This window comes from Pagrus pagrus (assembly GCF_965226575.1).
Source record: "Pagrus pagrus genome assembly, chromosome: 2".
Lineage (NCBI taxonomy): Eukaryota > Metazoa > Chordata > Actinopteri > Spariformes > Sparidae > Pagrus > Pagrus pagrus.
In genome coordinates, this window is record NC_140186.1 from 11,628,476 (window position 1) to 11,654,239 (window position 25,764).

Genomic DNA, 25,764 nt, shown 5'->3' on the forward strand with positions numbered 1-25,764 from the left:
ACAGCACAGTTTGAGATTTGATTTTGATATGAATTTGTATGCTTGTGTTAGTGTGCTTGTGTGTATGCATCAGAGATTTACCATGGTGAGGCTACATTATCTCAGGCCAGTGCCTCTGCAGCCTGACTTCATGGCTTATTCATCCATTCCCATTGGATAGACCCTCTCTTTACTGTCCCACCAGTAACCGTTTAGCCTGCTACCATGATATCACCATTTTACCACCCCAGAGCCCTCACTATCGCCCTGTCCCAATTCTCACACTCATCCAAAGATAGCCAACTCTCCCATACACTGTATCCGCAGTGACTGATTCTATCAGAGCTTCACTAAAAGCCTGAAGATCAACTATCTGATCCAGTTATACTGGAGAAAAATTGAATGTGTGTGGCTGTGTGTATGAGTTTAAGGGCGCACTCACACTAGGCAATCCGTACCGTGCCCAAGCATGTTTGACCCCCAAAGTCCAGTTTGTTTGACTACTGTGAGTGCTCCATACTGTGCTCAAGCACGGTACACTTTCTTGGCCCTGACAAGGTTGGAAGAGGTGTGCTTCGTCACAGTACGGTTGCTCATGAACAAGCACACACACTGGTGGACATGAAGTACAATCATGCATATACAAAAATCCATTAATGTGAGAGAGCCCAGCCAGTCCCCACTTGGCAAACCATTTTGGGGTTAAGACTTGGATTTTGGTTGTGGTAGGGGCTGGGGTCTGACGTGTTGGTTGGTTGGTACCTCAAGGCCTTTACACACCCGGGACATGATGAATAAACACATTCCTTGGCTGCAAATATTTGGCATTGACAGTGACATAAATTTACCATATTATACTACAATATGCAAATTTGTGACATGGGTATATTATCACATTAAAATAATAATTTGCACATACCAAGCAGGACTGGCAAAAAAAAACTGTGCCAGCTTGCAGAGCTCAGAGGGGCCAGAGGGGTGTCTAGGTCACACTGCAGCACTGACCGGCTCGCTGACAAGAGGTTCACCAGTTCCAGTTCAGCTGCCTGTCCCAGGGCTCCAATCCAGTCTGGTCCGTTAAGATATATTAATACTTTAAAACCAAAATTATAAACAAACCAACCTACTGAGGCAGCAAATCCCATGTTCTGTTTTGTTTTTATCAAAGTAGTTTGGTGGATTTGTAAAGAGCACAGATGGACATAAAAGCTTCAGTTCCACGTCAATAAATCCTTCATATATAGCAGTCTGTCTGTACAGGGAGAAATCAGTGTTACTCATCCCAAGTCACTTTTGTCACATTGTCTTTATAATTGTATAATTATAATAATTTGTTCTTGGTCATACAATACAGAGTGATGACAAACATAAACAGTCAACATTTCTGCCATTGTGACATGACGTCTGTTTTGCACAGCTTGATTGGTCGTTGCCTTCATTTGCAGTGTGAAAGCTCTGAAAAATCTAACTCGTTATGAAAAAAATTATGTTGCTTTTCTGTCTGAAAGCCCTCGTGAGAAAAACAACGGTTCAAGAAAATGTATACACCCCCAGTGTGTAAAGATTAGTTTGAGAGTCCTTCATGTGCCAGGGGAATTCTAAATTAATGATCTCCATATTGTAAACCGTTATTTAAATAACTTTTGTGTGAATATGTTGGCGTCTGTGCCAAATGTAAAGCAGTCGTGCTAATTACACTCCTCTGCAGAGTGATTCTTCTTCCCTCCCTTGTGACACCATGACATACACTTACACATATGTAGCCATTTTTCACTGTGTAGTCATTAAGCTGCTTTAAACCAGAAGATATTAAGTCTAGAAAAAATGAAAATGAAATGAAATGAGGAGGATAATTATTGAGCATATAAATGTTTTTATTTGTGGAGTTTTATCGGTGTAGCAGTGAATAGTGGAACACATGTACTGAAGTACTTTTGGGATACTAAAGGACGCTTAAGGCCATGGTTATTCAGTGTATGACTGATGGGAAATGTTTTATCTGTATTATGCACAGTGAAGGAAGCAAGTTTACGTGCGTGTGTGTATGAGTGTGTGTGTGTGAGAGAGAGGAGTCATTGAATAGAATGCATTTAATACAGGTGGTATGGGTTTACACGCACGTCACTTTGCATGCACACAAGCAGGGATAACTATGCACACACACACACATTATGTACTCATGCACGTATAGAATGGCTTATGGTAATACTAACACACACAACCACACACCACATATGTATGTAAAATAGGGAGGAGAGGCACTCAGTTGGGTTGAAATAAATGCACATATGGCTTCCTCATTTTTCCTCCTTCAATACTAAAAATGCCTCTTTTCCGTGCAGTTCTTCTGCATAATCTGTGAGATCCCCCAGGCTTTAGGGCTCATGGGCAGAATATGAAAATAACTAACTCGGCCAATGCTGCACTGTGGCACCAAAATGCAACTCTGAGTAAAAATGAAGAGCAAAAGGAAATTGACAGGCCTCCTTAATTACCTGCCATGAGTAATTCCAATTTCAATAAACAACATTAGCGATAACTCCAGGCATAAGATAGAGCTGTTAACCTAACGTCCATATTAAGTAAGGTAATCCCGCCATGGTAAGATGTATTAGTCTGGGTCAATCATTCATCAGGTACTTCCTATAGCTCTGCTCTTTGCAACAAAACACATATAGGTCGAAGAGATGGGAAAATGAGGTGTGTTAGAAGCCAAAGATGAGAGCAATTTAATAAATCTGGCCCGACATGGTGCTGAGGCATGCTAGGGGCACAACTCACTAAGTGATGAGAGGATGATAATGAGGACAAAATGGAGGGAGGAAGAGGAGAAGTGAGTAGGTGTATAAAACCATGTCTCACAGGTTTGAGTTTGTTTTTTTGCCATCCCCTATTTTTGCTCTGAGATTAAATTGTGGTGTTCCATCATTCAAGCGCCCTGCTGGGGCAATGTAAAAGAAAGAGTGCAATGCAATCTTTCCTTTTGCTCCAACTCCAATATGTGCACCATAGAAAGTGATGTCATATATAATATCATGCCTTTCTGTTTAAAATATCCTTAATAATGCAATGCTGTGTCGTTTGTAGGTATACAATAGCTTTAAATGTTATAATGTTTGTATTTCCTGCATGGTGAATCGTACAATTATGTGCTGCTTCTTTAGATACTTCTGAAAGGTAGCATAATTAGCCTAATTAATTAGGGGTTATACAGACAAATTAAGCTTCATGTTAGCGTAAACTGACAAATTGCACGTATTCAATCAATTAAAAAAAAAAAGACAGAAAGACCAAAACTTTAACATAAAACTCTGTACATGCACACAAGGTCTCTTCTGTTGATGTTTCATGATACACTCATGTGGTAGCTTTTGATTTATCTCACCTCTGTGAAGTTAAGATCCTTTCATATTTTCCTCCATTGTTTTGGGGTTGAATGTGGTGATATTGCAGCCTGCAAATGTGAATAGTTGACCAAAGCCTGAGAATTACATGTATGAACATAAGGTAACAGCCATGCTTACCAGAAGGGCTAATATATACTGTATGTGCACGAACCTAGTCTTTCTTTATTATGTTCACTTGAGTGGGTGTACCACATATGTGCGAGGGAGTTTAAAGTTGAAACAGACAACTTAACCCCCTATTGATTCCAAGTGGTAGTATTGTTGGCACTGCTGTCACAAAGACAATTGGATAATTTCTGTTTTCCTCAGAGAAGCAACTACCAACAACAGAGGAGAAAACTTGAGTTTATTCATTCATTTGGTCTCTGATAGAGACATTAAAGCGGATAGATTTAGTTAGATTATAAATTAGATTTGAATCAGATCTTACATGTTTTAATGAATTTCAGTTGTTCAACAAAATTATTATTCATTCATAATCATTATTGAAAATTTCGAGTAAACCAGTTCACTTTTTGGAAAACGGTTATAACCAAACCATTGTTGCTGTATTTGTTTTGGTGTCTGATTTTGGGGAATCCCTAAAGTTGCCTATCTCGAGCATCTCAACAAACAAGAATAACTGAGTTTGTCCAATCATGCATATTCACTGTGACATGTATCCTCTATCAGCATAACAACAAGCTCGTGTTGACTCGTAATGTTGACACTGTTCGGAGTAAACTGGGAGTTAGGCTACACTGCAGGGAGCCTCTCTATTATTTTGTTCACCCACATTTACATAAATGGTCACTAAGGTCTGGTCACTCACTGTGTGTGAGCAAAAGGAGTTGGGATGTGTGCATACATTTGTTTCTGACACTGGCATGCAAGTACATTCACACCCACACAAACAAAAACACCACAGGGGCTGCAAGATGTGTGGCCAAATCCTCCATTAAATAGCCTGTGTCTTCCCAAAGTCCCACTGAAACCACCTTCATTCTAGGTCAAGGTCAAATATTTATCTTGTTGCCTTAGCCAAGTAAAAGTACACTGCACCATGGAATTGTGTCTTATTTATAAACTAGACTATATATACATTTTTTACTCTTTTTCATGTCCAGGAAAGCCAAAAGTGCAGCATTTCTATTATTATTACAGTGTACATATACTGATTTGCATAAAGTTCACATTCCTATGCTGCTCCCTGTTAGTCTGAAGTGATATCTTTTAGGAAGACACATAACTTTGCAGAATCCGATCCTGCTGTATTTTTAACACCCTGAGAGGGAGCCCATGCAGAATGTTAACTACTTGCCTTGTCTATACCAATGACCCGTCTCAACACAGCTCCTAAATCCCTTTCATTCACTGAAAACAAGAAAAGAACGCTGTGCTGCCTGCCATAACCTGATTTGAAAGGCCAGTTTTGATAGCAGATTTATGGCTGACCTTTCTTATTGTATTTTTTAAAGCAACTTTCACTCAGTTAAGGAGCCTTAACCTTAGAACTGCTTGGTATGGTCTTGATTTGCCCACTGTACATACAGTGATCAGCCACAAAATAGAATAAATAATTATGTAAATAAATAAAACCACTGACAGGTGAAGTGAATAACATTGATCATCTTGTTACAATGGAATATTCTGCTGGGAAAACATGTACTTCCTTGCATTTATCGACAGCTCAACAATGTTCCAAAGAACTTGACGAAAAGCTCAAGGCATCGACCTGGACTCCCCAGATCCCAATCCAATCAAGCATGCGTGGGACTTGCTGGACCAAGTCCGATCCATGGAGGCCCCACGTAACAACCCACAGGACTCTTGGGATTCACTGCCAATGCCCTGGTGCCAGTCACCACAGAACAGCCCCAGATGGGACTCGATGGGTCAAATCAAAGTCTGATCCATGCTGGGGCCTCCAAAGTTCATACTTGATCCAGCACATCCCCCAGATGCTTGATTGGATTGGGATCTGGGGAGTTTGGAGGTTGTGTCAACACCTCAAGCTTTTTGTCACATTACTCGGGCCATTCCTGAGCAGTTTTTTTGGTGTGGCAGGGTGCATTTTTCTGCCGGGGGGGCCACTGTCATCAGGGAGTGCTGTTGCCATGAGGCGCTTGGTCAGCAACTGTGTTTGTGTGCTAAGTGGCATCCACATGAATGCCAGGACCCAAGGTTTCCAAGCAGAACATTGCACTGTAACAAGATGACCGATGTTATCGAAAATAAAAGAGAAAAACATCTTTTATTGACAGTAGCGTAGCCTAAAATAAGTTTTAGGCTGCTTTCCCACCAAAGCTGTTTGGTTCAGTAAAAACAAACTCAGGTCCATTTGCCCTTTTAGTACAGCGCATTTTGGCGAAACCTTGTGTGGATTAAACAGCTGACCCACGAACGCCTCAGACGGGCTGATAAAGGATAGTTTCGCATGATAAACTTGAGGATAAGTCTGAGGGCTGGCAATTGTATACAGTGGATAATCTATTTTGATTAAGGTAATAACATGGCCTTTTGTTTAGCACCACCTTTAGAGCAAACTTCATATTTTATTTCCCACTTGTGACAAAAATGTAACTATACATGAAAATGGTTATGCTTAGTGTATTTCAGATTTTACAACCCTGATTTCAAGAAAGCTTGGAACCTGCAAAAAAGAAAAAAAAACAGAATGCAATGATTTGGAAATCCTTTAAATCTTAAATTTAATTGAGTACAGTACAAAGACAAGATATTTAATGTTAGACATCTTAACTTTTTGGAATTAGCTTTGTATTTGTAATCCCTGTGGTGCTGCTGATCACTGTGTATTCAGCACAGCCAACTGTTGCGGCATTCTTATGTTTATGAGATGGTGTATTCACCACCTGTAAAGCTTTTTAGAAATAGGATCTAGCCATGAGCTTTTCAGCACACACACATAAAAAATTTTTTTCAGGCAATTGTATTCACCCGAACGCCCGCCCGAGGTTATAGTCTAATAAGATGCTGATCCCTGTATTTTGAAGTGGCAGCTGTCCTTGGCGTATCCGTTGAAGCTTTTTTCATGACATGTTATTTTTGAAGGTCACAGCAGAGATCACAGCTTTACCATGAGATTGTGTTGTGAAAATGTTCCACAGTCCTGTAGCTCTCACACAATCAAATTCTCTCCGTCTTTCTTAACATGCAAATTTTCATCTCTGTAAATCATTCATATGAAAGCAAGTCAGTAAAGTAGGGAACTGACCTAAAGACTATTGAAAGAAAGTGTTTTTTTGTGTTTGGAGGGGCAGCCCTCCCTACAGTCACTCTGCCCGTCCACTCTGCATAGCCTAGAGACACAGCTGTGAGTTGAAGGGGTCGGTGTGTGTAAAGGGGAAAGCACTGCATACCAGCGACACAGACATGCCATCACACATGTATAAATGCTCACTATGGCGTAGGCCACTTGCATATGTTATGGCATCAGCTCATAAATCAGCCTTAACTCTCAGCAAAAAATTTAATAAGACTTTGTCCCAAAATGTCGAGTTATTCCTTTAAGCAAGTCCACGTCAAGCCAAGCCAAGCCTAGATACTGTTCGTTGGCTTCTTTATCAAGAGCAATTACAGGACAAAAACCATCTGTTTGACAGAGATGAAAGGAGACACTGTGTTTTGTCAGCTCTTTTACAGTTTGTTGAAAAATAATTATGAAGCCTTAGTGGCTCTCTGTGGGGGCATCTACTCTCTCTCTCTCTCTCTCTCTCTCTCTCACACACACACACACACTCTCACACACACACACACACACTGTTTCTGAGTCATTACACTTGAAACAGACTATGTGATTTACTCCTCAGTTTTCAGGATCGGATGTATGTGTGCAAACGGCTTTTAGTTTTTTTTCATGTTTTGCAGTGCGGGTGCTAGCCTAGTTTGACCCCCTTCCACTTAAATGTTGATAATGTAGTATTCATTGAGTGAGTGTTGAAGGAGGTCGTCATCCAGACATACAGCGCTTTTTGTCACTGAACAACCTGCCCTCTCCCACTCAAATGTCGTTTCCACCCACGCTCATTCAATTGTCATTGATCTGCACTTAGCTTCTCAGTGACTTCACACTGAATGTATGCCAACAGTGTTCATTGGCAGAAATGTATGCACACAACTGGATCAACTGAGAACTGAGAATCTTTTGGTCTCATATCTTCACTGTGACAGTGTACACACAAAAGCTCACATTAATTGTGCTACAGTGATAATTAGAACTGTATATGTATCTGTAGCTCAGTGTATTAGAAGCAGACAATGGATACTGTAAATCCATCTTTAACTGTTTGGCACACAATAACTGTCATGTATATTAATTTAAAAGGACTCTTCACAGCAGTAATGGTTAATGATGCTACACCAGTGTGTGTTCTCAATTTTGTGCTGACGTATACCACCTGTGTGTGTGTGTGTGTGTGTGTGTGTGTGTGTGTCTGTGTGTGTGTGTGTGTGTGTGTAACCACTTGGTTACGATTAGGAAAATATCATCAGTTGGTTAACCTGGTTCTGTCACAGACACGGCTGGAAATTGTACCAAAGTCTTCTCAAAAATATCCTGTTCTCTGGTTTTTCATTTGAAAATGTTGAAATGCCATCTCGAAACGGTGGTCTCTCGCCACATTGTGTGCCACAACCATTTCCTCCACCTACTAAAATCTCACATATAATCATATACATGTATTGAAATGTTGACATGATACCTAAGACAAGTACAAATTTAAACTCATCCGTGGCAGGCAGTCCTAATCGTATAATGATAACCTGAGTGATCTAAAGGAAATATACAATGCACTCACTGTTTACTAGTTGCAACAGACCATATATTACTACATTATGAATGAATCTAAATGTTGATGAAATCACAATCACAAATACTGGCAGATAAATGCCATAGGAATATAAGTATTATAGAGAGAATATTCAGGAGATTAGAAGAATTTGGATCTCAGTGGTGAACATAAATATATTTTATCTATAAAGTTTACTTAAACTCAAATGTGAAACATGAGATCAGGTGCTGCGGTGGCTGCTAGAGGGACAACCTATGCGCCTCAGTATTTTGAGTTAACCTGACCTTTTCAGTCTTGTTAGCATTGCACAACCCCCACTGCGCTCTCAACCAGCCCATGAACACTATGACCTCTTCTGACATTATGTAGCTATGCTCCTTCGCTCGAAATAAAGCTTACAGACTTTTTATTAGTCTCTATAGGCCTGTGGTAAACACAACCGGGAAGCGACAAGCGTGTCTTGATTCTAATCTCGCCTAAACCACATCCACATTAGAAAATTGTGTTCTGCAGTGTTAAATTTTAATTTGACTGTCCTCTTAGTTCTCCTCCACAATAATGTGCTAAAGTAAACAGGACGTCATCGATATGTTTTTAATTCTCACGATTCGATTTGATTTCAAATTTTGGGTAGTCTGATTTGATCCAGAATCGATCTTCGATTCAAAAAGATTCTCAATTCATAATTGATTATCAATTGAATTAATAGAAAAATGGGCACTATTTTCAGTCTTTTGCTCCAGTTTATTGCGTCCTTAACCAGTAATTGGGGTCCTAAATCTGCTGAAATACAATATGAAACACACCTTGAATAAGATAAATGATCTGCAGCACTTTTCTTTTGTAAAGTTAACAATAAGTAATAATTAATTTGAAAGCATGCATGCATGTATGTTGATAACAAAGTACGGGTGTGTGCTCTGCTGTGTTATTAATGTCCAGCAGTGAGAGCAGCCTCTCCGCTGCACTGTTTGTTCGGGGGGGAGTTTTTGAGCAGGGTTATTTTCTTCGCCACAGAGTTTGTTCAACATGTTGAATACTGCCGTGTGTGTTTGTTAGTTTGCTAGCAGTTGTCATCTGATCTTGTTTGTTACCGCTGCTCCGCTCCGTTAACGTTACGTCATAACATCTTGTGACAGCATAAAAAAAGTTCACGAACACGTGGCCTGCTTAATGTTCGTCTTGCAAAGGTAATTACCCAGTCATTAAATAAAAGAAGAAAAGCTTGCAACCGCTGCCTTGTTTGAAGATGAACTTCAACAATAAATTGTGCGGGTGCTGCAATACCCTCGCAGTTAAGTTCCAACCTTGTACATTCCTGAAACATCATGCTACTAATTAACATTTCAAAAATCTATTTTTGATATTTATGAATAGATTCTGAATCGTGGGAGATATGAATCGGGATTCTTTTGTGAATCAATTTTTTTTTTTTACCCCACTTTACTGTAAGCCATTAGCATTTTTAAACATACAATACATGTCTTTGTGTTAAAGAAACAAAACATTTATTTTTCTCTGAATCCAGAAAAACTATATTTGTGGAAGTCTTCTGCCTGCCATAGTAGCCTGTATTTTAGTAAAGCCCAGTTTTTCAGAGGAAGGTTTGGTAATGTGTGGCCAATTTGTGGAGAACAAAATTATACAGAAATGCTTTTGCACTTGCAGCTATTGCACTAAACAAAGCAATAGATGATGCACTTCACCCTATGCATGGCACTTCAGGCTTTTGAGTGAGTGGGTGAGTGTTTGTGTGAGAACTTCTTAAGAGTTCTTATACTTGATACTACTTCTGATATTTTGATGCTACTTGTTAAAATATTTTCTTTGATGTCCCTTCAATCTGTATCGCTCTCATGTCTTGTTTTTAGCTCTTGAATGCTGAATCTCCCATCTGCATAAAAGTTTTACCCTTGGGTACTTATAAAGAAACATTGAACCTTTAACCTTGAACTCAAGGGATTGTCTGATTGAGGTGTGAGTGATCATTTGCTACATCAGCTTTCTCATCATCTCCCCCATCTGACTTTTCTTGAAAAAATGTATAGACATTATGCACAATCATCATAAAGCAGCTAGTTTTGAGCCCCAGTCTGGACTGATGTGATTGCCTAAACAAATAACATCTTTTTATGGATAGTTTTTTTCTCACCTTGCTTCTTCTGTGAAAACAGCTTATCCTAGACTGTTTCTGACACCAGTAAAGCACTAACATAAACTAAATGTAGCGTGAAGACAGTTCTCGTCATGCAAGAATACGGTAGTGTGTGTGTGATGGAACTGGAACAAATAGGATGTGTTAAAACTCACAAATCTTGTGCAAGTATGCATCTTGCCCCTGACGTAGCTTTTATTCTGCTTATTTCAGATGTATTGCATCAGACAAACAGATTTTTTTTTTTTTACATTGCATAAATTTACATGTCGTAGAGATCGATCCCACTGGTGTGTTGCGGATAAATCAGCTTGCTTTGATTGAAAACTGGAGGCTTACTCAAACTTTCAAGCATAGAAAGTCCTAAGCATGCCACTGCCACAAAAATTTACTTTATTTCAGTACCAAACTGATTTTTACACAACCTTAATAGAAGATACATAACATGTTTTTTATTCAGTTTAGACCCAGACTGAATATACAGTATATTTTCTGTGGAAGTGTCTTTCATCAAGAGGAAACCAGGGCAGGTTTTTCTTTGGGAGGATACTTGAAGTGGACCAGACTAGCCGGAGAGTGTGTGCTCAGTTAAGTGTCCCCTGGTGATTCTGTCCGGCTCTATGAACAATGCCTGCAGTGTAGTTTTATTGATTGAGTCAGTCTTCCAGTCGCAAAAATGTTCCATTAGTGCTGAGTCACATGATAATGTCATTCATCCCTAATGAAAATCAGGACTCTCAGTATCAGTTCTTATGCTGGCATTCCCCATTATTACAGTCCCGTGTCCTAACATCTGTCCTCAGTGAAAACTAGCCAGCGCTATATTTAGCCCACCCGTCCAGCTTTATATAGGTCAAGAATCCCATCTACACTTCCACTGCTACACTTCGAGGCTGTAGCATTCTTGTTGCTTGTGTAGGATCCTGGCAGTTAGCTTTCTCTGACCACTCCCATTCCCCAGGCCACGTACACTTTTGAGGTGTCTGGAAGGACTCCTAAACTAAATCACCTGTTGACAAAATCCAGAGCAAAAATCAAAACAGTTTTTCCAGGTCCTGCTGTGTATTTTTAGTGTCCCACAGCTGAAGCAAAGGCCCTTGTGAGGGGAACAATCCAATGGTGTTGGTGTTTTATTTCAGTGGCTGTCAGGTGTTTTCCTCCGTGTGGCTTCCCACAGAGAAAAGCTCCTGACAGCCACAGAAGTATTGCTGCTTTGAAGTTTTTTGATGAACTTTCCCCACCCACAGGCTGCTAAATTCAGACCTTTGAAAATTGTGTACAATTGTCCTTCCCCTGGCGTCACTTTTTTGATTCACAAGGCAGCAAGCAAATTCCCGCACACTGTCTAACTTGGCAAAAACAGATTTTTTTGCAACATTTAGCTACTAGACCTTCAGCAGGCTCATGAAATAGAAACATAAAGCAGCAGAAAGAGGGCACTTGCTTGGCCAGGATTACTCTGATAGTTGTCTTCAGTCTCCCAAGATCTGTACATATCATCATCATTATGTACAGACCTTCACTACCTCTACCATTTTAATTCCTTTCAGCAAAACTAGCACGTTTGTATGAACAGACAAAGACCGCACAGCTCCTGAATATTACCTATTGTATATTTTCACAGACCATCATATTCCCCTGCAAGTCTATTACACCACAGTATAACTGCTCATTTCACCAAACACAAATTCCCAAATAGTATCCTTCAGCATCTATAGCTCCCATCTAACCAACAAACAAGCACATAATAACAATAGTTATAGTAGTGTTTACAGTATAGCAACACACACACATTCAGCTCAACCACTGGGCTGGATATGTTTACCCAAACCAGTCTGTCTGGGAAAGTGTGGTGGTTTTAGGTATGACTCGTTTGATCTAAAATCACCATAATCTGTACTGGCTCAAGTTAAATTTAGCAGACATAATCCTTTCCACTTTCCTTTTTCTCATTTAGATGATCCTCATTGTGATAGTTGTTAGATTGCTTTGGCCCACAAACTGCAATGTGACGGACAGTTATGCAGATGGTTAAAGTCTATTCTACAGAGACGAACTGTCACAAGGTGCTGAGTGTCAATTCACCTAAATTGTCCGTTATGTTTTGAATAGACAGTACAGTCAATTTTTATTGGGCAAATTGAGTTTTCTGTTTGTGTTTTCATCCTAGAAATAAAATTAGTTAGGTTTACAACTAAGTTAGCACAATACAGCAGGGTCAGCGGTGAAGACTGCTAATTCATTAAATCTTTGTTAGGTAGGAGAAGTTCCATGTTTTATTTTGGGGATCCTTTGTGGATGATATACGTTTAGTTTTCTATAAGTGTGTCTCTAAAGAGAGAATGTGGTTGTCCAGTTATTAGTCTGAAGAAGTAAGAATTGAATCTCGGTAGGAAACGTCTTTTATACAGATCATCTATCGGCTACAAAGTAAAACGTGTTTGTAAAATTGCAAGGGAGGCTTTCAAAAGAAAATAACTGTTAAATGTAAGGCACTTCCCTGATAACTAATTATTTTTTGAAATGTGCCAAATTCATAGCGGACATTTTAAGCATATTATTTTTGTCACATTAACAAAGCTGTCTGATTAAGTGTTGTCATAAAAGAGATCCTGGGCCAATTAGATTTTTAAAAAAAAGATGGGCTCGAAGGCAAAGAACAATCTGCAGATTTGTTTCCATGCCAGCGCTAACAGACGGAAAGAGAGGGGTGGAGGAGGAGGAGGAGGATGGGATGTGGGAGGGAGACGAGCTTCTTTTTCATCCACAGCTCTCACCAGATCCTTCAAAGTTAATTTGAGGTCAGTTAGTGTGCATGCTGAAAATTTTGAGAAAAAAAAGTTTGTGTCACTGCAGACCAGACATCCTGTCAGGAAACTGACGTCTCTGCCCTTTTCTTTACTTGATTTTTGCAGAATTTGTACAGTAAACCAGCAATGTGGTGATGGAACAAAATCAAATCACTAGAATGAGCTGCTGAAGAGCTCCTTTTCCCCTCTAAGATTGTATCTGAACAGGTGCTGAGTTTACGGTACATTTGGCTGCAAATCAAAAAAAAAAAATCACAATATACTGGATCTCTCAAAGGCATAAACCAATTATCTTGAAGCAATTCTATCAAAGTCTCTTCTGTCTGTTTAAATGGAGAGTTTCATTAGTGGATTGAGGCAGAGCAATCTAAAGAGTAGAGGGCCACTGTAACCCCTAAGGTTTGCCTTGGGAGGACTATCACTGAATGTGATGCATGTTAATCTCCATTTCCTCGATTATGTGTGGGCCAACGTCTGTACATACTGTTTGTTCAAAGTCAGGGTGACTTTCTTTTCCCGTGCTTCAGTCCTCTGTTGCACAGAGAGATGATGAGGAATGGGGGGAAACGGAAAGATGAGCAGAGGAGTAAACACTGAGACAGGTGTCTGGCAAGGGACGATGATTAGATTTATAAACCAACCAATGTTATTTTCTCTGCGTGGGGACTGCTGCAAGACATTTAGCGCTAACGGATGCTCCCAGTGTCCCACCGCAGAGGCACTTCCCCCTCCATCTCCCTCCTTGCTAGCCCAAATCCTCCTCTCCTGTACGCCCTCACATCCCTCCCTACCTCTCCTCAGCATCACTACTTCCCTTTCCTCTGATCCCATGGGTGCGATTCGATTTTCTCCCTCGTGTCCGACCAAGATGGATTGGCCTTGAAAGCATCCTTTCTGCTTCCATCACCATCCTTGCGCTATCTCCTCCTTAGTCAGGGGTGTGTCATCCTTTCCCCCTGTCTCCCCAGACCATTGGCTGGCACATAACATCCAATATTTTCTCCAGCTGGAGTGGAACTGAACACATTAGGGATGGGTCTGTTAAGGTGATCATCTTGCTCGCGCAATGCCCAGGGACCATTTTTCTTCATTTGAGGGCGTCTGTCTTGCTGCCAATACTATGGATTTTCTATCAGCTCCTTAATCATGCCTCCATGATTGGGAAAGTGATTGGTCGGGCTGCCTGATATGAAAACTCTAGTATCAATTTCGTGTCTGTCAGGGCACATAGCCTGGGTTATTAGACAGCCATTTGAACAGTTATATGAAATGTTCCTTCCTTCACCCCCACCGACTTCCCACTGGAGCAGGCTCGACTTTATTCCGCATGCAGACGCTGCTGCAAAATCTGTCAGGAAAAGAAATCGCCGCAGTCCAAGCGTCTATTTCCTGATTGCACTTTTTAGTCAAACAGATTTATAATTTTACAACCTGTTCAAGGCTGGAAATTAGCTCATTAGAATTGGAGAGTCCGGGGGCCCAAAATGGAGATGAGTACTTTTTATGTCCATGGAGGCGTAGTGGTCAGAGGAAAAGATCATTTAACAGAAAATACTTTTATTCAACAGATTAAATAAAGATGCTTACTCTATCTCACTCTCTCCCTGTTTCCCTGTAGGTCATCTGATGGTGTGTGCGCAGCAGGAACAGTGGTGGTGAGTCGTCTGAAGATGGGGGAGATGGAAGAGGTTGACATAGATCACATCACCACCGACATACCGTCACATAAGGTAAAAGCAGCAGAGACAAAGCAGGAGTCTACGTGCTGCAGATGCCTTGTGCTAATGCTAGGATTAGACTGGCATTGCTCAAGTCCTCCAATGAGATTAAATAAACTTCAGTAAACCCTAATGGGGATTTAGAGGGTGTGTGTGTGTGTGTGTGAGAGAGAGAGAGAGAGAGAGAACGTTTGGTTTGTGTTGTCTCTCTCTGTCATATGTAGAATAATGATTAAACACAGACTGACCATATTAGCATTCTGACACACATGCACTTGACTTATTCATACAGGATTTTGTAGCCAGTCCTGCATCCTTCCCTCATCTGACCATGTGGAAGATATTTCTTGAATGTGGCTTTCCTGCCGCTTCCACCACCCCCTTCTCCACTCTAATCTCATACAATACATACCGCTTAACTGGGCTCTGAAGTGACTCACGTAATCGGGGGGGAGAGAAAGAGGAAGAAAGAGCATTCTCCTTCAGAGTTTGACAGTAAACCGAAGATTGTGTCAACCGAATGGGGTGCCATCTCACCACAAATGAAGTTGTATGTACTCTGATTTCACTTAATTTTCTGTACACGCCTAATGGAGGCAGATTTGTTGAACATTTGTCGAGTGAATATGTGCTTTAGAGGCAGAGCCGGGTATTAAAAAGTAAAGAAGGAGCTTAAATGATGTTTCTGATCTGTAAAGGGGAACACTCTGATTTTCTATCAGCACAGCAAAGCTTTGCAAGGCAGCATGGAGACTTGCAGTCCTTGCCTGCTTTTGATTTGCTATGTACTGCATGTGTGTGTGTGTGTGTGTGTGTGTGTGTGTGTGTGTGTGTGTGTGTGTGTGTGTGTGTATGAATCACTGTCTTATATAATTGACCAAGGGCTTCTACATGGCTGACTGGCTTTCACTTCTGCCCACCCCTGTTGCTGGTGCAGGGAGGTTCCCTGCTAGGCTCCAGAGTGTCACTGACAATCTGCCCATGTCGCCTTGATGAATGTGTTGCTGTGTGGGTGTGTGTGCGTGTGTGTGTGTGTTGTCACAGCACATTTCCCCATGTGTGTGTTGTTTCTGTTGTAGAAGATGAGGGGAGGAAAGAGGGAAGGGATATGACAAACATTAGGGAGGGCTCACTTGAGACTTAAGACTCACTTGTGGGGAAGTTCTTCTTCAATTTACCTCAGTTGTGTGCATGTCTTGCTGCCTGAATGTAGTGTGTGTGTGTGTGTGTGTGTGTGTGTGTGTTTGTGGGAGGGTCTGAGGCACTTGTTTGATCATTCCCCGTCATTGCTTGGGTGGCTGCTGCTTATGAATATCTCACTGACCCTGAAAAAAGCAGTCAGCTGAAACAAGAAAGAGACTCCAGTCACCTTTGATCTGGTCTCTTTACATATTTTAGTCATCAAAGACCCATTGAACACACGCTGTCCACTGCCGACAGTTACAATGGGACTCCTTTAACAGCTGTGGCCCTTGGCTCATTGTTAATACTTTTCATTATCACAGATCTTACTTATACGCTTACTGAAATTTACAGATGCTAGTTTTTCGGTTTCAGCTGACACATTTATGTGAGCATGGGCGTTGGTTCTTTTTTTTATTCGGGATCAGTTTCTAAGCGGGGACAGGTGATGGATTGTTCCCAGCAGTCATTAAAGTCCTTTTCTGGGGACAGGTTTGGCTGTCTAGCTGTCTTAAATGGTTCATCAGAAAGCGCAGAGCTGACATACAGCGAGCACAAAAGATTGTTAGTTGTCAGTATTGCTTTGATGAGGAGTCCCAGACTTAATGCATCAGGAGGCATCGAAGGTTTTCAGTATCAAAAGCAGAGGTATCATTGTGACAGAGACATATTTGGCTTTTATGAGCAGCAGAGAGTACAGATAAAGGGACAGTTTTACACTTTTTGTTAAATTTCTTTTGCCTTCACAAAACACAAGAACAAAAGTTTGAGGGACAGTTTGTTTATCTGCTGTTACCTAATCTTTAATCATTAGCATGTACAGTACAGCTACATTACATTTATTTAATAAATGTGGATACAACTCAAAAATTGCAAGAATCATGCAAGTACTGTACATCAGCTTCATCAAATGTCCTGAACTGCTTCAACCCGAGACAGACTTGTGTCTGCCAAACACATTGATTAGCCCTCTTCCCTTTTCTCAGGGGTAAGCGAGAGCAAAATAAGCTTCTTTTTTTATTATCTTACCTGACTAGTGCTACACTTCAATACAAGAACAATGCTGTTTCTTAATTACTGTGTCTTCTACATGGATTTACAAGGAGCTTCTTCCCGTGACCTGCAGTTTTAACCTCATTCTCAAAGCCCAATATCATGTATGTAACCACCTGGAGCATGTTTAAGACCACTTTTACAAGATTTCCTTTTTGAAAAAGTTAAGTGGAAACATTCAAGTCAGCCAGAGACAGTGATTTGGACACATGGAGTCATCCCCTCCCTCCTCTCTATATCACCACACTTGTATGACTCCTTTCTTATTTACGAGGCAGCTCTCTTTGCCTTTTTCTTTTCTTCAAGCATCATTCTTCTCAGTATATTTGGCTGTATAAGCATCACCAGGAGAGCTAGGATCAGTAGCTTTCCCTGTTCTGCCATTGCCAGTAAACTGGAGGATCCTGCTCTCTGCACATTTAGGGGCAGACAGGACCGCCTCTTTATGGAGTTGTTCTCTGTCCTGATTGGATAAAATGGTCAGGGTAACCAGAACATTTATTTTTTTCTTTTACTGCCTGAGCAGGGGGAGGACAGACATGGGCTGGAATTGCTGTTGAAATATAGAGCTATTTAATACTTATTTTAATAAGAAAACAACGCTTACAGCAACTTTAATTAGCGAGCTAGCTAGCTGCAACTTATAAAATCTGCCAGTGATAGATGTTACTGGCGAAATTAGCAGTCCCCAGCCAAGAACTAGAAAATTGCTTTTACCTAGGTCTGCCTGAAATCGAAGACCCTTTGATTAAAAAAACAGAAAGAATTTCGAGCAGTAAATCGGTCACTGGTATCATTGTAAACTGCATATGTACTTTATAAAATGGAAAGTCTCACCGATGAAGCAACAGTCACAAAGGGAGCTTTCCGTCAATCAATTGTGATGAATTGGTTCATGTGAAAACCAATGAAAATACTAAAGCAAAATGGGTTTGGAAAATTTCCATTTTGGAAAATTGAACTGTACATAGTGGTAAAAGCATGAGAGTGTTTCAGGAGGAAGAGTTCCTCCTCACTGGTTCACTGGAGAAAAGGAAATATAGCCAATAAAAATAATAGGTCTGTTACCCAATAACACATTGTAATTGAAATATTAAAATTGTGTGGTTCCCCATCTGTATGAGATAAGATGCGGTAAATCAAGAGCACACATACGCGTACAGAACAAGAAAGTATTGTTTTTGGTTTTAATTATCTCATTTGCTTCTGTAATCTGATGTTTATCTTAACAAGCATACAGTAACATCTTTGTTGCTTTGTTCCTGTGCTGTATGAAAATGCCCAGAATTTTATGAGAGGAGAAAAACTATACTATGGTGAGTTGATAAAGACTGAAATGGCAGTGGAGGTTATAAATTACCAACCCAGGGAGTGAAGTCACAGCAGGTGTTTTCCTACAGCTGTCACCTGCTGTGACATCACTGATTGCAGCGATGGCAGAATTGAAACACTTCAACTAAAAAGAGAGCGGTGCAGCAGCAGCAGCTGTTTCCTTTGTGTGATTCTATATGGGTCTAGTCTTTTCATATTGTAATTGTAATATGCATACAGTACATACAGTAGCTACCATTTCTGTTTGTCTGTCAGCACGGCATGTTGTTGTACTGAAAGAAATACACTGAAAAATTAAACTAATGCAAACCAAACATCAGTAAACTACTCATGCATTTTTATTTTTACAGTAGTTTTAAAAAAATTATGTAAAGCACTAATGTGCGCATGTTTAGAGTTTCATGTTTCAGGTAAAAAAAATCTGACGTTTCAAAATCGGTGAAAACTAAATTATATTGTCTCGCCATCTTGGCTCTAACCAGTTTAACACAGTACTTGGGGAAGCAAGCCTGATGTTGATGTTTTCATATGTACAATTTTCATACCTAAACCGCCACAAAGCTGTGACAGGAAATATTGGTCACATGCTTTAATTGCTTATGGCTGCAGTCATGAGTAATAGTCATGATCAAAGCCCAACTCCTCTTAGAACAATATCATCACTGTTGTTGTCTCAACAAGAACGTTTTGACGTCAAGTGATATTTCTGTTTCTCTGCTTCTGTCCTTTTCCTCTCCAGTGTCCCGTGGTTTGTGAGTCTGCGTCCCATGCCTGCATCGACAGAGAAAATAATCCACTGACAGGGCCAGGTATGTTTTCACACCTGTAATGTCTTCGCTGATTACATGTCAATTTTTTGAAGAAAAAAAGAGGGGGGTGGGGGATCTCTTTTCTTCCTACTTATTTATAGGTTTCTTTGTCCACTGGAAATAAAAAAGTTATTTTTACAGGATAAAGGTTCAAAAACTCACCCTGTGACTTGGCTTCAAAGGAAAGCTCGCAATACTTCACAGACTCTTTTGTAGTGTTGTTAAAACCCTCCAGCATCCCTCTTTATATACAAACCACTTGATGTACACAATTGACCTTTAACTGCCCTTGAAAATCCTTACCATGAACAAGATTTTTTGTATCATATTTGATTAAATAATTAATATTTTCCCCGCTTATATTAAATAAGAGTCGCGGTTTAAGGTTTAAGAAAGAAAGAGTAGTGGGAGGTAACTGACAATGAAGAAAACCCTCAAGGTTCTTTGTGAACTCACTGAAGACAAGCAAAAGATGCCACACCAGCTGCGTGAGACTAATTTGGTGGCGACACAGAAAGCTAGCTCTCTCTCAGCTCTACCCGCTGGTAGAAGAAGAGAGAATTGTAGAGGGAAAATGAAAGACGTGTAGACAGAAAAGGGATAGACTTGAAAAGGTCACGACTCTTGCTGTGTTGAAACTTCACAGCCCTTGTTCAGAGGAGACTCGGGGAAACTAGTTTTCTTTTTTTCATCCCATGCATTCATTTGTTCCACAGATCCATTTTCTCTTTTATTCAGATTCCCACCACCTCTCTAAGCTCCTCAGCAGCCCCACGCCTGTTGTCATGGTGTCATTGTCGCTCACTGTTTCTACTGTGATTAGCCAGTGAACTGCAGCCACGTTTGCAGGTGCACATCTGCAGCCCGTCAAAACAATACCTTCCCTGCAGACCCCGCCAGATTGAGTAATGCAATTTTGTCTTCCACTTTTATTACCTTTCAAAATGAGCATGCAGAGAGCGGGGAGATGGGGGAGCCCACGCACAGCACATCTCGGGAAGTCATTTTCTTAAGAGGTGTCGGGAAGGGAAACAGAAGCTTCTGATTGGTGGTCAGATTAGTGTGGTGACTGGGGGGAGTTCAGGGGTTAATCTGCTTCTCCGACGGTGGTGGAAGTCAGCAACTGTCGCTCTTCCGATTAAGGTTGTGCCTTCACCCCACTTCTCTCCATGTGTCCCTTGCTCCCTATTTATCTCAGTCATCCATTTCACTTTCTCTAATCCCCATACCAACAATGTCAGAACATCCTATTTCATTCAGTTGCAATTACGAATCCTTTCTGGGGTCATTCCAGGGTCAGGCTTAACCTAAATCATCATTAATTCCAACATCAACTTCAACATCCTATATGTGTATATTTCAAATTAATGAAAGAAAATTCACAATTGTCTTGTTGGCACATTTTTTACTGTCTGCAAGACTTTTTTTATTGAAATGGTTACCCAAAACTCACTCTCTGAAACACCTACTAGACCTACTAGGCGTTAGCACATGCCATGTCATTGCATCTTATGTTAGTGTCCTCTCACCACAGAAGAACTCATACTGTAGTGCACCTTTTTGAACCCATCTGCATTGAAGGGCATCACTGAACTTAAACACTGGAGGAGAAATGACGTAGCACCACGAGGATTAATGACTCGGGCACTTAGACAGATGACTTTGATAAAAGGACAGTCTGGGGCCAGATCAGGCTACAGCACAATATGAAGGGTTTGGTAGTGGGAGCCTTCTCTGTTCTGTCACCGAGAGCAGAAGCGTAACTCCCACTTTTAAATTCAAGCAAAAACATTTTACTGGTGCCATGCATGTTTGACTGCCTAGAGCGAGATTGTCAACGTCTCACCCTGGGTGCTTCAGCTCCGACTTACTGAGTGACTTCCTTTATGACTGCAGCTCTGGAAACGAAAAGGGGTAGTAAACACTGTTCAAGGCGCACAGCTTTCTTGCCCTCTGCTGCCAGCATGCAGATAAGAGCATTAGAGCTGTTTTTCGTTTCCAGCCTTCGATTGCTGCTATTAGCCACTCTCTGCAAAAATGAAGAAGATGGTTCTGCGTCTGAATAGGTTTTTATGGGCGAAGTGGATAGTGGAGTTAGCAAGGAAAGTTTCAGAATAATTTTGCCCGGCTGTTGTATAATAAACAAGCAATTAAAATGGAAATGGAGGAAATAAAGGGGCAAAGATTAAGAGAACAAGGTCTCTATATTTCAGTATGTATTCTAGTCTGCTCTGCTGCCACTGAAGTAGAAAGAAAGTGAGAGAAGGCCTTGGAAGATGAGAAACGTCTTATCTATGGCAGACACAGTTATTGATTATAGAATTTAATTTGTGCTTCATACCTCATGTGACTTTTGAAGAGTGTCTGTCTGTAGCATCCTTGACATTGTCAAAGTTGGTTCAAATCCTTCATTTTCTCTTTCTAAAATGTAAAAAAATGTATATATCTTTGATGAGAACTTGTTTTTTGCTGCCTCAGATGGTTCAATACACCTTACTTTCCTGCCTTTGTCTCCCTCTCTCAGTGTTCAAGAACCCAGTATGCAAGGTGTACAGATTTCAAACAGTGGACAGCAAGTGGATGCTTGTGCGGGAACAAATGGAGGAGTGCACATTGTCCTTTAGCATCCCCAAACAGCTACTCTCCCTGTATATTCAGGAGGACATGAGCAGGTAAGTCACTTTGAAATCACACCGTAGATCCTGTGGATGTCACTGCCAGCTTTCTCATTGCATCAGATAGCTCATTTCCCGGTTGTGTCAGCATCAACTAACTAGCCAATGGAGAACAATCAAAAGTTCAAAGTAATACTCCTACCCGGTGCTGCCTCATTATGTGTACAGTAGGTACGTGCCGTTTCTAGACCGTCTTTCCCGACCCAGCTCGCTGATGTAAATGATTATTTAAAAGTTCCGCCTATATTTGGAGAGGAGTGAATTATTCAGACCTGCTTAACACTTCAAAAGAGGCGCCTATATCCGTGTATCGAGAAAATGGAAAAACATTCAACACACTCATGCACACCTTCTCCCTGTCCTCTCACAAAGCATTGCAAGAAAGCTCCTGGAGCATCCTGCCACAAGTGCTGAGTCAGACAAAAACTTTAAGCGTTATAGTTAAGTATGCACGACAATATCAGGACATCATCGATATTGGCTGCTAAAGGCTTTAAAATGAAATATCAGCATCGTTTAATGAACCTTTTCTGCCAATATGACAGGCCGATAAGATGACGCTGTAACTATCCACATGTGACACAAACTGTTGACTAAGTAGTTTTCTTATTTTGCCCAGTGAATGTGTAAATTTTGAAAAGCATTGTATGTCAGCATCTGTCAGTGGGCCATCACGATAAGAGTAGCTATAATAAAATGCAAAATCTGCAATTCTCTGCAATTATGTGGAAAAAATATGTGCATATTTTGGCACTGGCAGTCGGCCAAATTAATTGGAAAATATCAGAATATTAGATTTCTGCAGAAATCCAATCGTGCACCCCCGAGCTATAATAATTCAGTCTTGGTTAGTCAGGTGACACCTGCAAGTGAAAGTTAACACTTTAGCCTCCGAGTTCAAACACTCCTCGAGCAGCTACTTTGGCAGAAGTACAGCACAAGACCAACTGATCCATTTACAGTGCAGCCAAACTCATGTTTTAATAGACAAGTCAATCAATAATTGGCCTTTTTCCATCATGCCATGAGCAACAGCAGCCTGACAAAATTCCTACAGTGCGAGCCGTCTTCCAGGTTACAGTAAAGTTGGTAACCTTGCTGAGGAGCCTGCAACTCTTTTCACTTAGTGCAGTGTCTCCTTTTTGTTCCATTACTCTCTTCAATATTTACATGTGGTCCATGCCAAAAATGTTAATTTTCATGTTGTGGGTTATAAGTTTGATAAAAAAAATCTGTAACATACAGTAACTCCAATTAAGGTCCCGCTCAGTTAATACTGTGTGAGAATGAGGGCGTGTTAAGACAAGGTCAGAAGGAGGTGATGTCTCACTAGTCTCTGTGTGTGCGCCCGTAATTAGATCAAAGAGTTCCTTCCCTCAGGGTCGACCACTGTTTGTCAAGGCAGATCATTACTCAGCCGGCCTGTTGTCCCTAGCAACCCCTTCTCATACATAAAACACAAACTCGTCCATACACGCGCAAACACAACATACAGCTGAAGAGGATTTCTTTATAGGCACGAAAAGATGATCAGAGATTTTGATGAACTTGGAACCACACACAAAACACATAGAAACAATCTCACGGCTGTTATTGACCGACTGACTCGATAAGCTTTGTTGTCAGTTTACCTGTCAAACAGATGTACTGGAATCCATTCACATTCCGAGACGGTGGCTCGCACGTGTCATCTCTCAGTATCTTTAGCCCCACTTTCTGTTTAAAAAGATAATCTGCATCACAAACTGATAATTCCAAACCGCAACTAAATTTAGAAGACAATTATATAATATTTATTAAATGTCTTATCTGTATAATACAGCTCATGAGCACACAGCAGTCTCCAAACCATGACTACCATATGCAACATTTGTTTATTAACAGGCATGTGTACTGTATCTCCAGCTTGGTCGCTTAAGCACCTCTCCTATAATCCTCTTTAAATGTTGTCTTTCTCCACAGTGCTTCTCCATTTAGCCGATTCTGTCAGCACAGCCACACACTGGTGCTAGCTCGATGCTTTTAATGATTCAGTTAGTGCTGCAAAGTTGTGAGTGCAGCGGCGGATGGTGGGTGGCTTAGTTTGCTTCAGCACTCTCCGATAATCTTGGATGTTTCTTCCTTCTGTTTGTTCGCTTTGATGTCTACAGTCTTGTTCTAATCTAACTCTGCGAACACAGAGGTGGCTGATTTTTCTTCCTTCCTCTAGTGAAGACGCTGTGACGCCTCTCGTGTGTGTGTGCGCGTGTGTGTGTGTGTGTAAAGATAATTAAGGCATGCGTAAAGTGCCAGTGCGTGGGTGTCGATTAAACCCCATTCATTAAGAGCTGTCAGGTTTTTCATTAAAGGAAAAAAAAATTATGTCCCCTTTCCTATTAATAAACAAGTACTGTGATTATGTAAAAGTGCAAGATCGTACAGGTACATATTGACATCAGGCTTCCCTGTTTTCAATTGTTGTGTACATTAAGGATCAGAATTAATGATGGTGCTTGTGGGATGCAGCAGGTTTTTTTTTTTTTCAGAACAAGCTGCATGTGTTGTGTAAGAAGGGTTTGCTTTTCAGTCCTCTCACGCAGTTTTTATTGACCCCTCACACAAAGCCCTCTGTGATTAAATTGAACAGGCACTATAACGCACCATGAAATAAAGGTGCCCACATGACAGGTCTCTGCTCTTCAGGAAATGTATTGTGTTATCCCACCCATCCGTCCAAGTCAATTTTAACACATTGCTGTGCTTGATTTTGGTCCATTGTTTCTTTTTCTTATATCTACATTGTGTTTTAGTTAGAATAAATGACTATTACACTATAACTGTGTCAGCTGTATGATTCACAGTATTGTATTTAATCCTACTTTTGTGTGAAAAATTCAGTGTGAACAGGAGGTACTAATTGTGTGGTCTTGCTCATAACTTATTAACAAGTAGAACCTGTATGGGTTAGTCAATGTCAAACTAATTAGAAAAACTAAAAATTAGTTTCAAGCAAGATCTCACTTTAAAATGGGTAGAATATGGGTTGTATTCTGAGTTACAAAAGATGCTTAAAGGTAGGGAAGGAGATTCTGGAGAAAGATAGTTGATTGTTGAGTCTCATTCCCAGGTCGTCAAATAATAATAATATCAATATCAACAAGAACAAAACAAAAATACAAGAAATGTACATATATACAGAGCAATAATGCCACACTCAGAGCGAGGAATTAAACAGAATCAACTATCTTTCTCCAGAATTGCCTTCCCTACCTTTAATATGTGTACCTTGATATAGTGTCACCATTATTTATCTTGTTCTCTACTTTTTATCCACTTATTCCTTATCTCATAGTTTGTCTTGTTTGGAAACTGCAATCAGATGCATAATCCTCTGAATTTTTCGAAATACTTACAGTTGGTAAACGATGATGACAACAATTATGTTGCCCATTTTGAAACAAGTTAGTTAATTTAGACCGTATAAGGAGTAACATCATAATTCCACTCTCAGATACTTTTTTATGTATAAACTCTTTATTGGAGCACTTCTTGATGTGACACTAAAAGACCTGATTGACCCTCTTTTACATACATATAGTTAATCAACCTAGCCTTACTCTTATCACACCTCGCCCCAATCACACCTTTACTCTTTCCAAACAATGGCACTCTGATTAAGGAGTTGATACTATATCTCTCTATCCACCATCCCACTGCCTTGTCACCCTCATTTAGCAAGCAGATATGTTTGTCTATTATTTTATCCATTATCTATTATTTAGGCCAGGATCGTCCTTCTTGACCTCCACTCCAGACTTCCCGACACAAAATAACAGGTGTCTCACGAGACAAAAGTGTAGTTTGACACTGTGATC

The 25,764-nt window shown here is 40.5% G+C and overlaps 1 protein-coding gene across 7 annotated transcripts in view; it reads left to right on the forward strand.

The window, feature by feature from the left end:
* Positions 1-25,764, forward strand: part of inpp4b (inositol polyphosphate-4-phosphatase type II B) — a 238,217-nt gene that overhangs the window by 158,076 nt on the left and 54,377 nt on the right. For all 7 annotated transcript variants that reach the window (XM_084374031.1, XM_084374028.1, XM_084374032.1 and 4 more), the window contains 3 exons: positions 14,760-14,871; positions 19,166-19,235; positions 21,760-21,907. In XM_084374031.1, the coding sequence (XP_084230157.1) occupies positions 14,760-14,871; positions 19,166-19,235; positions 21,760-21,907 (330 nt within the window). The remainder of the gene's footprint in view (positions 1-14,759; positions 14,872-19,165; positions 19,236-21,759; positions 21,908-25,764) is intronic.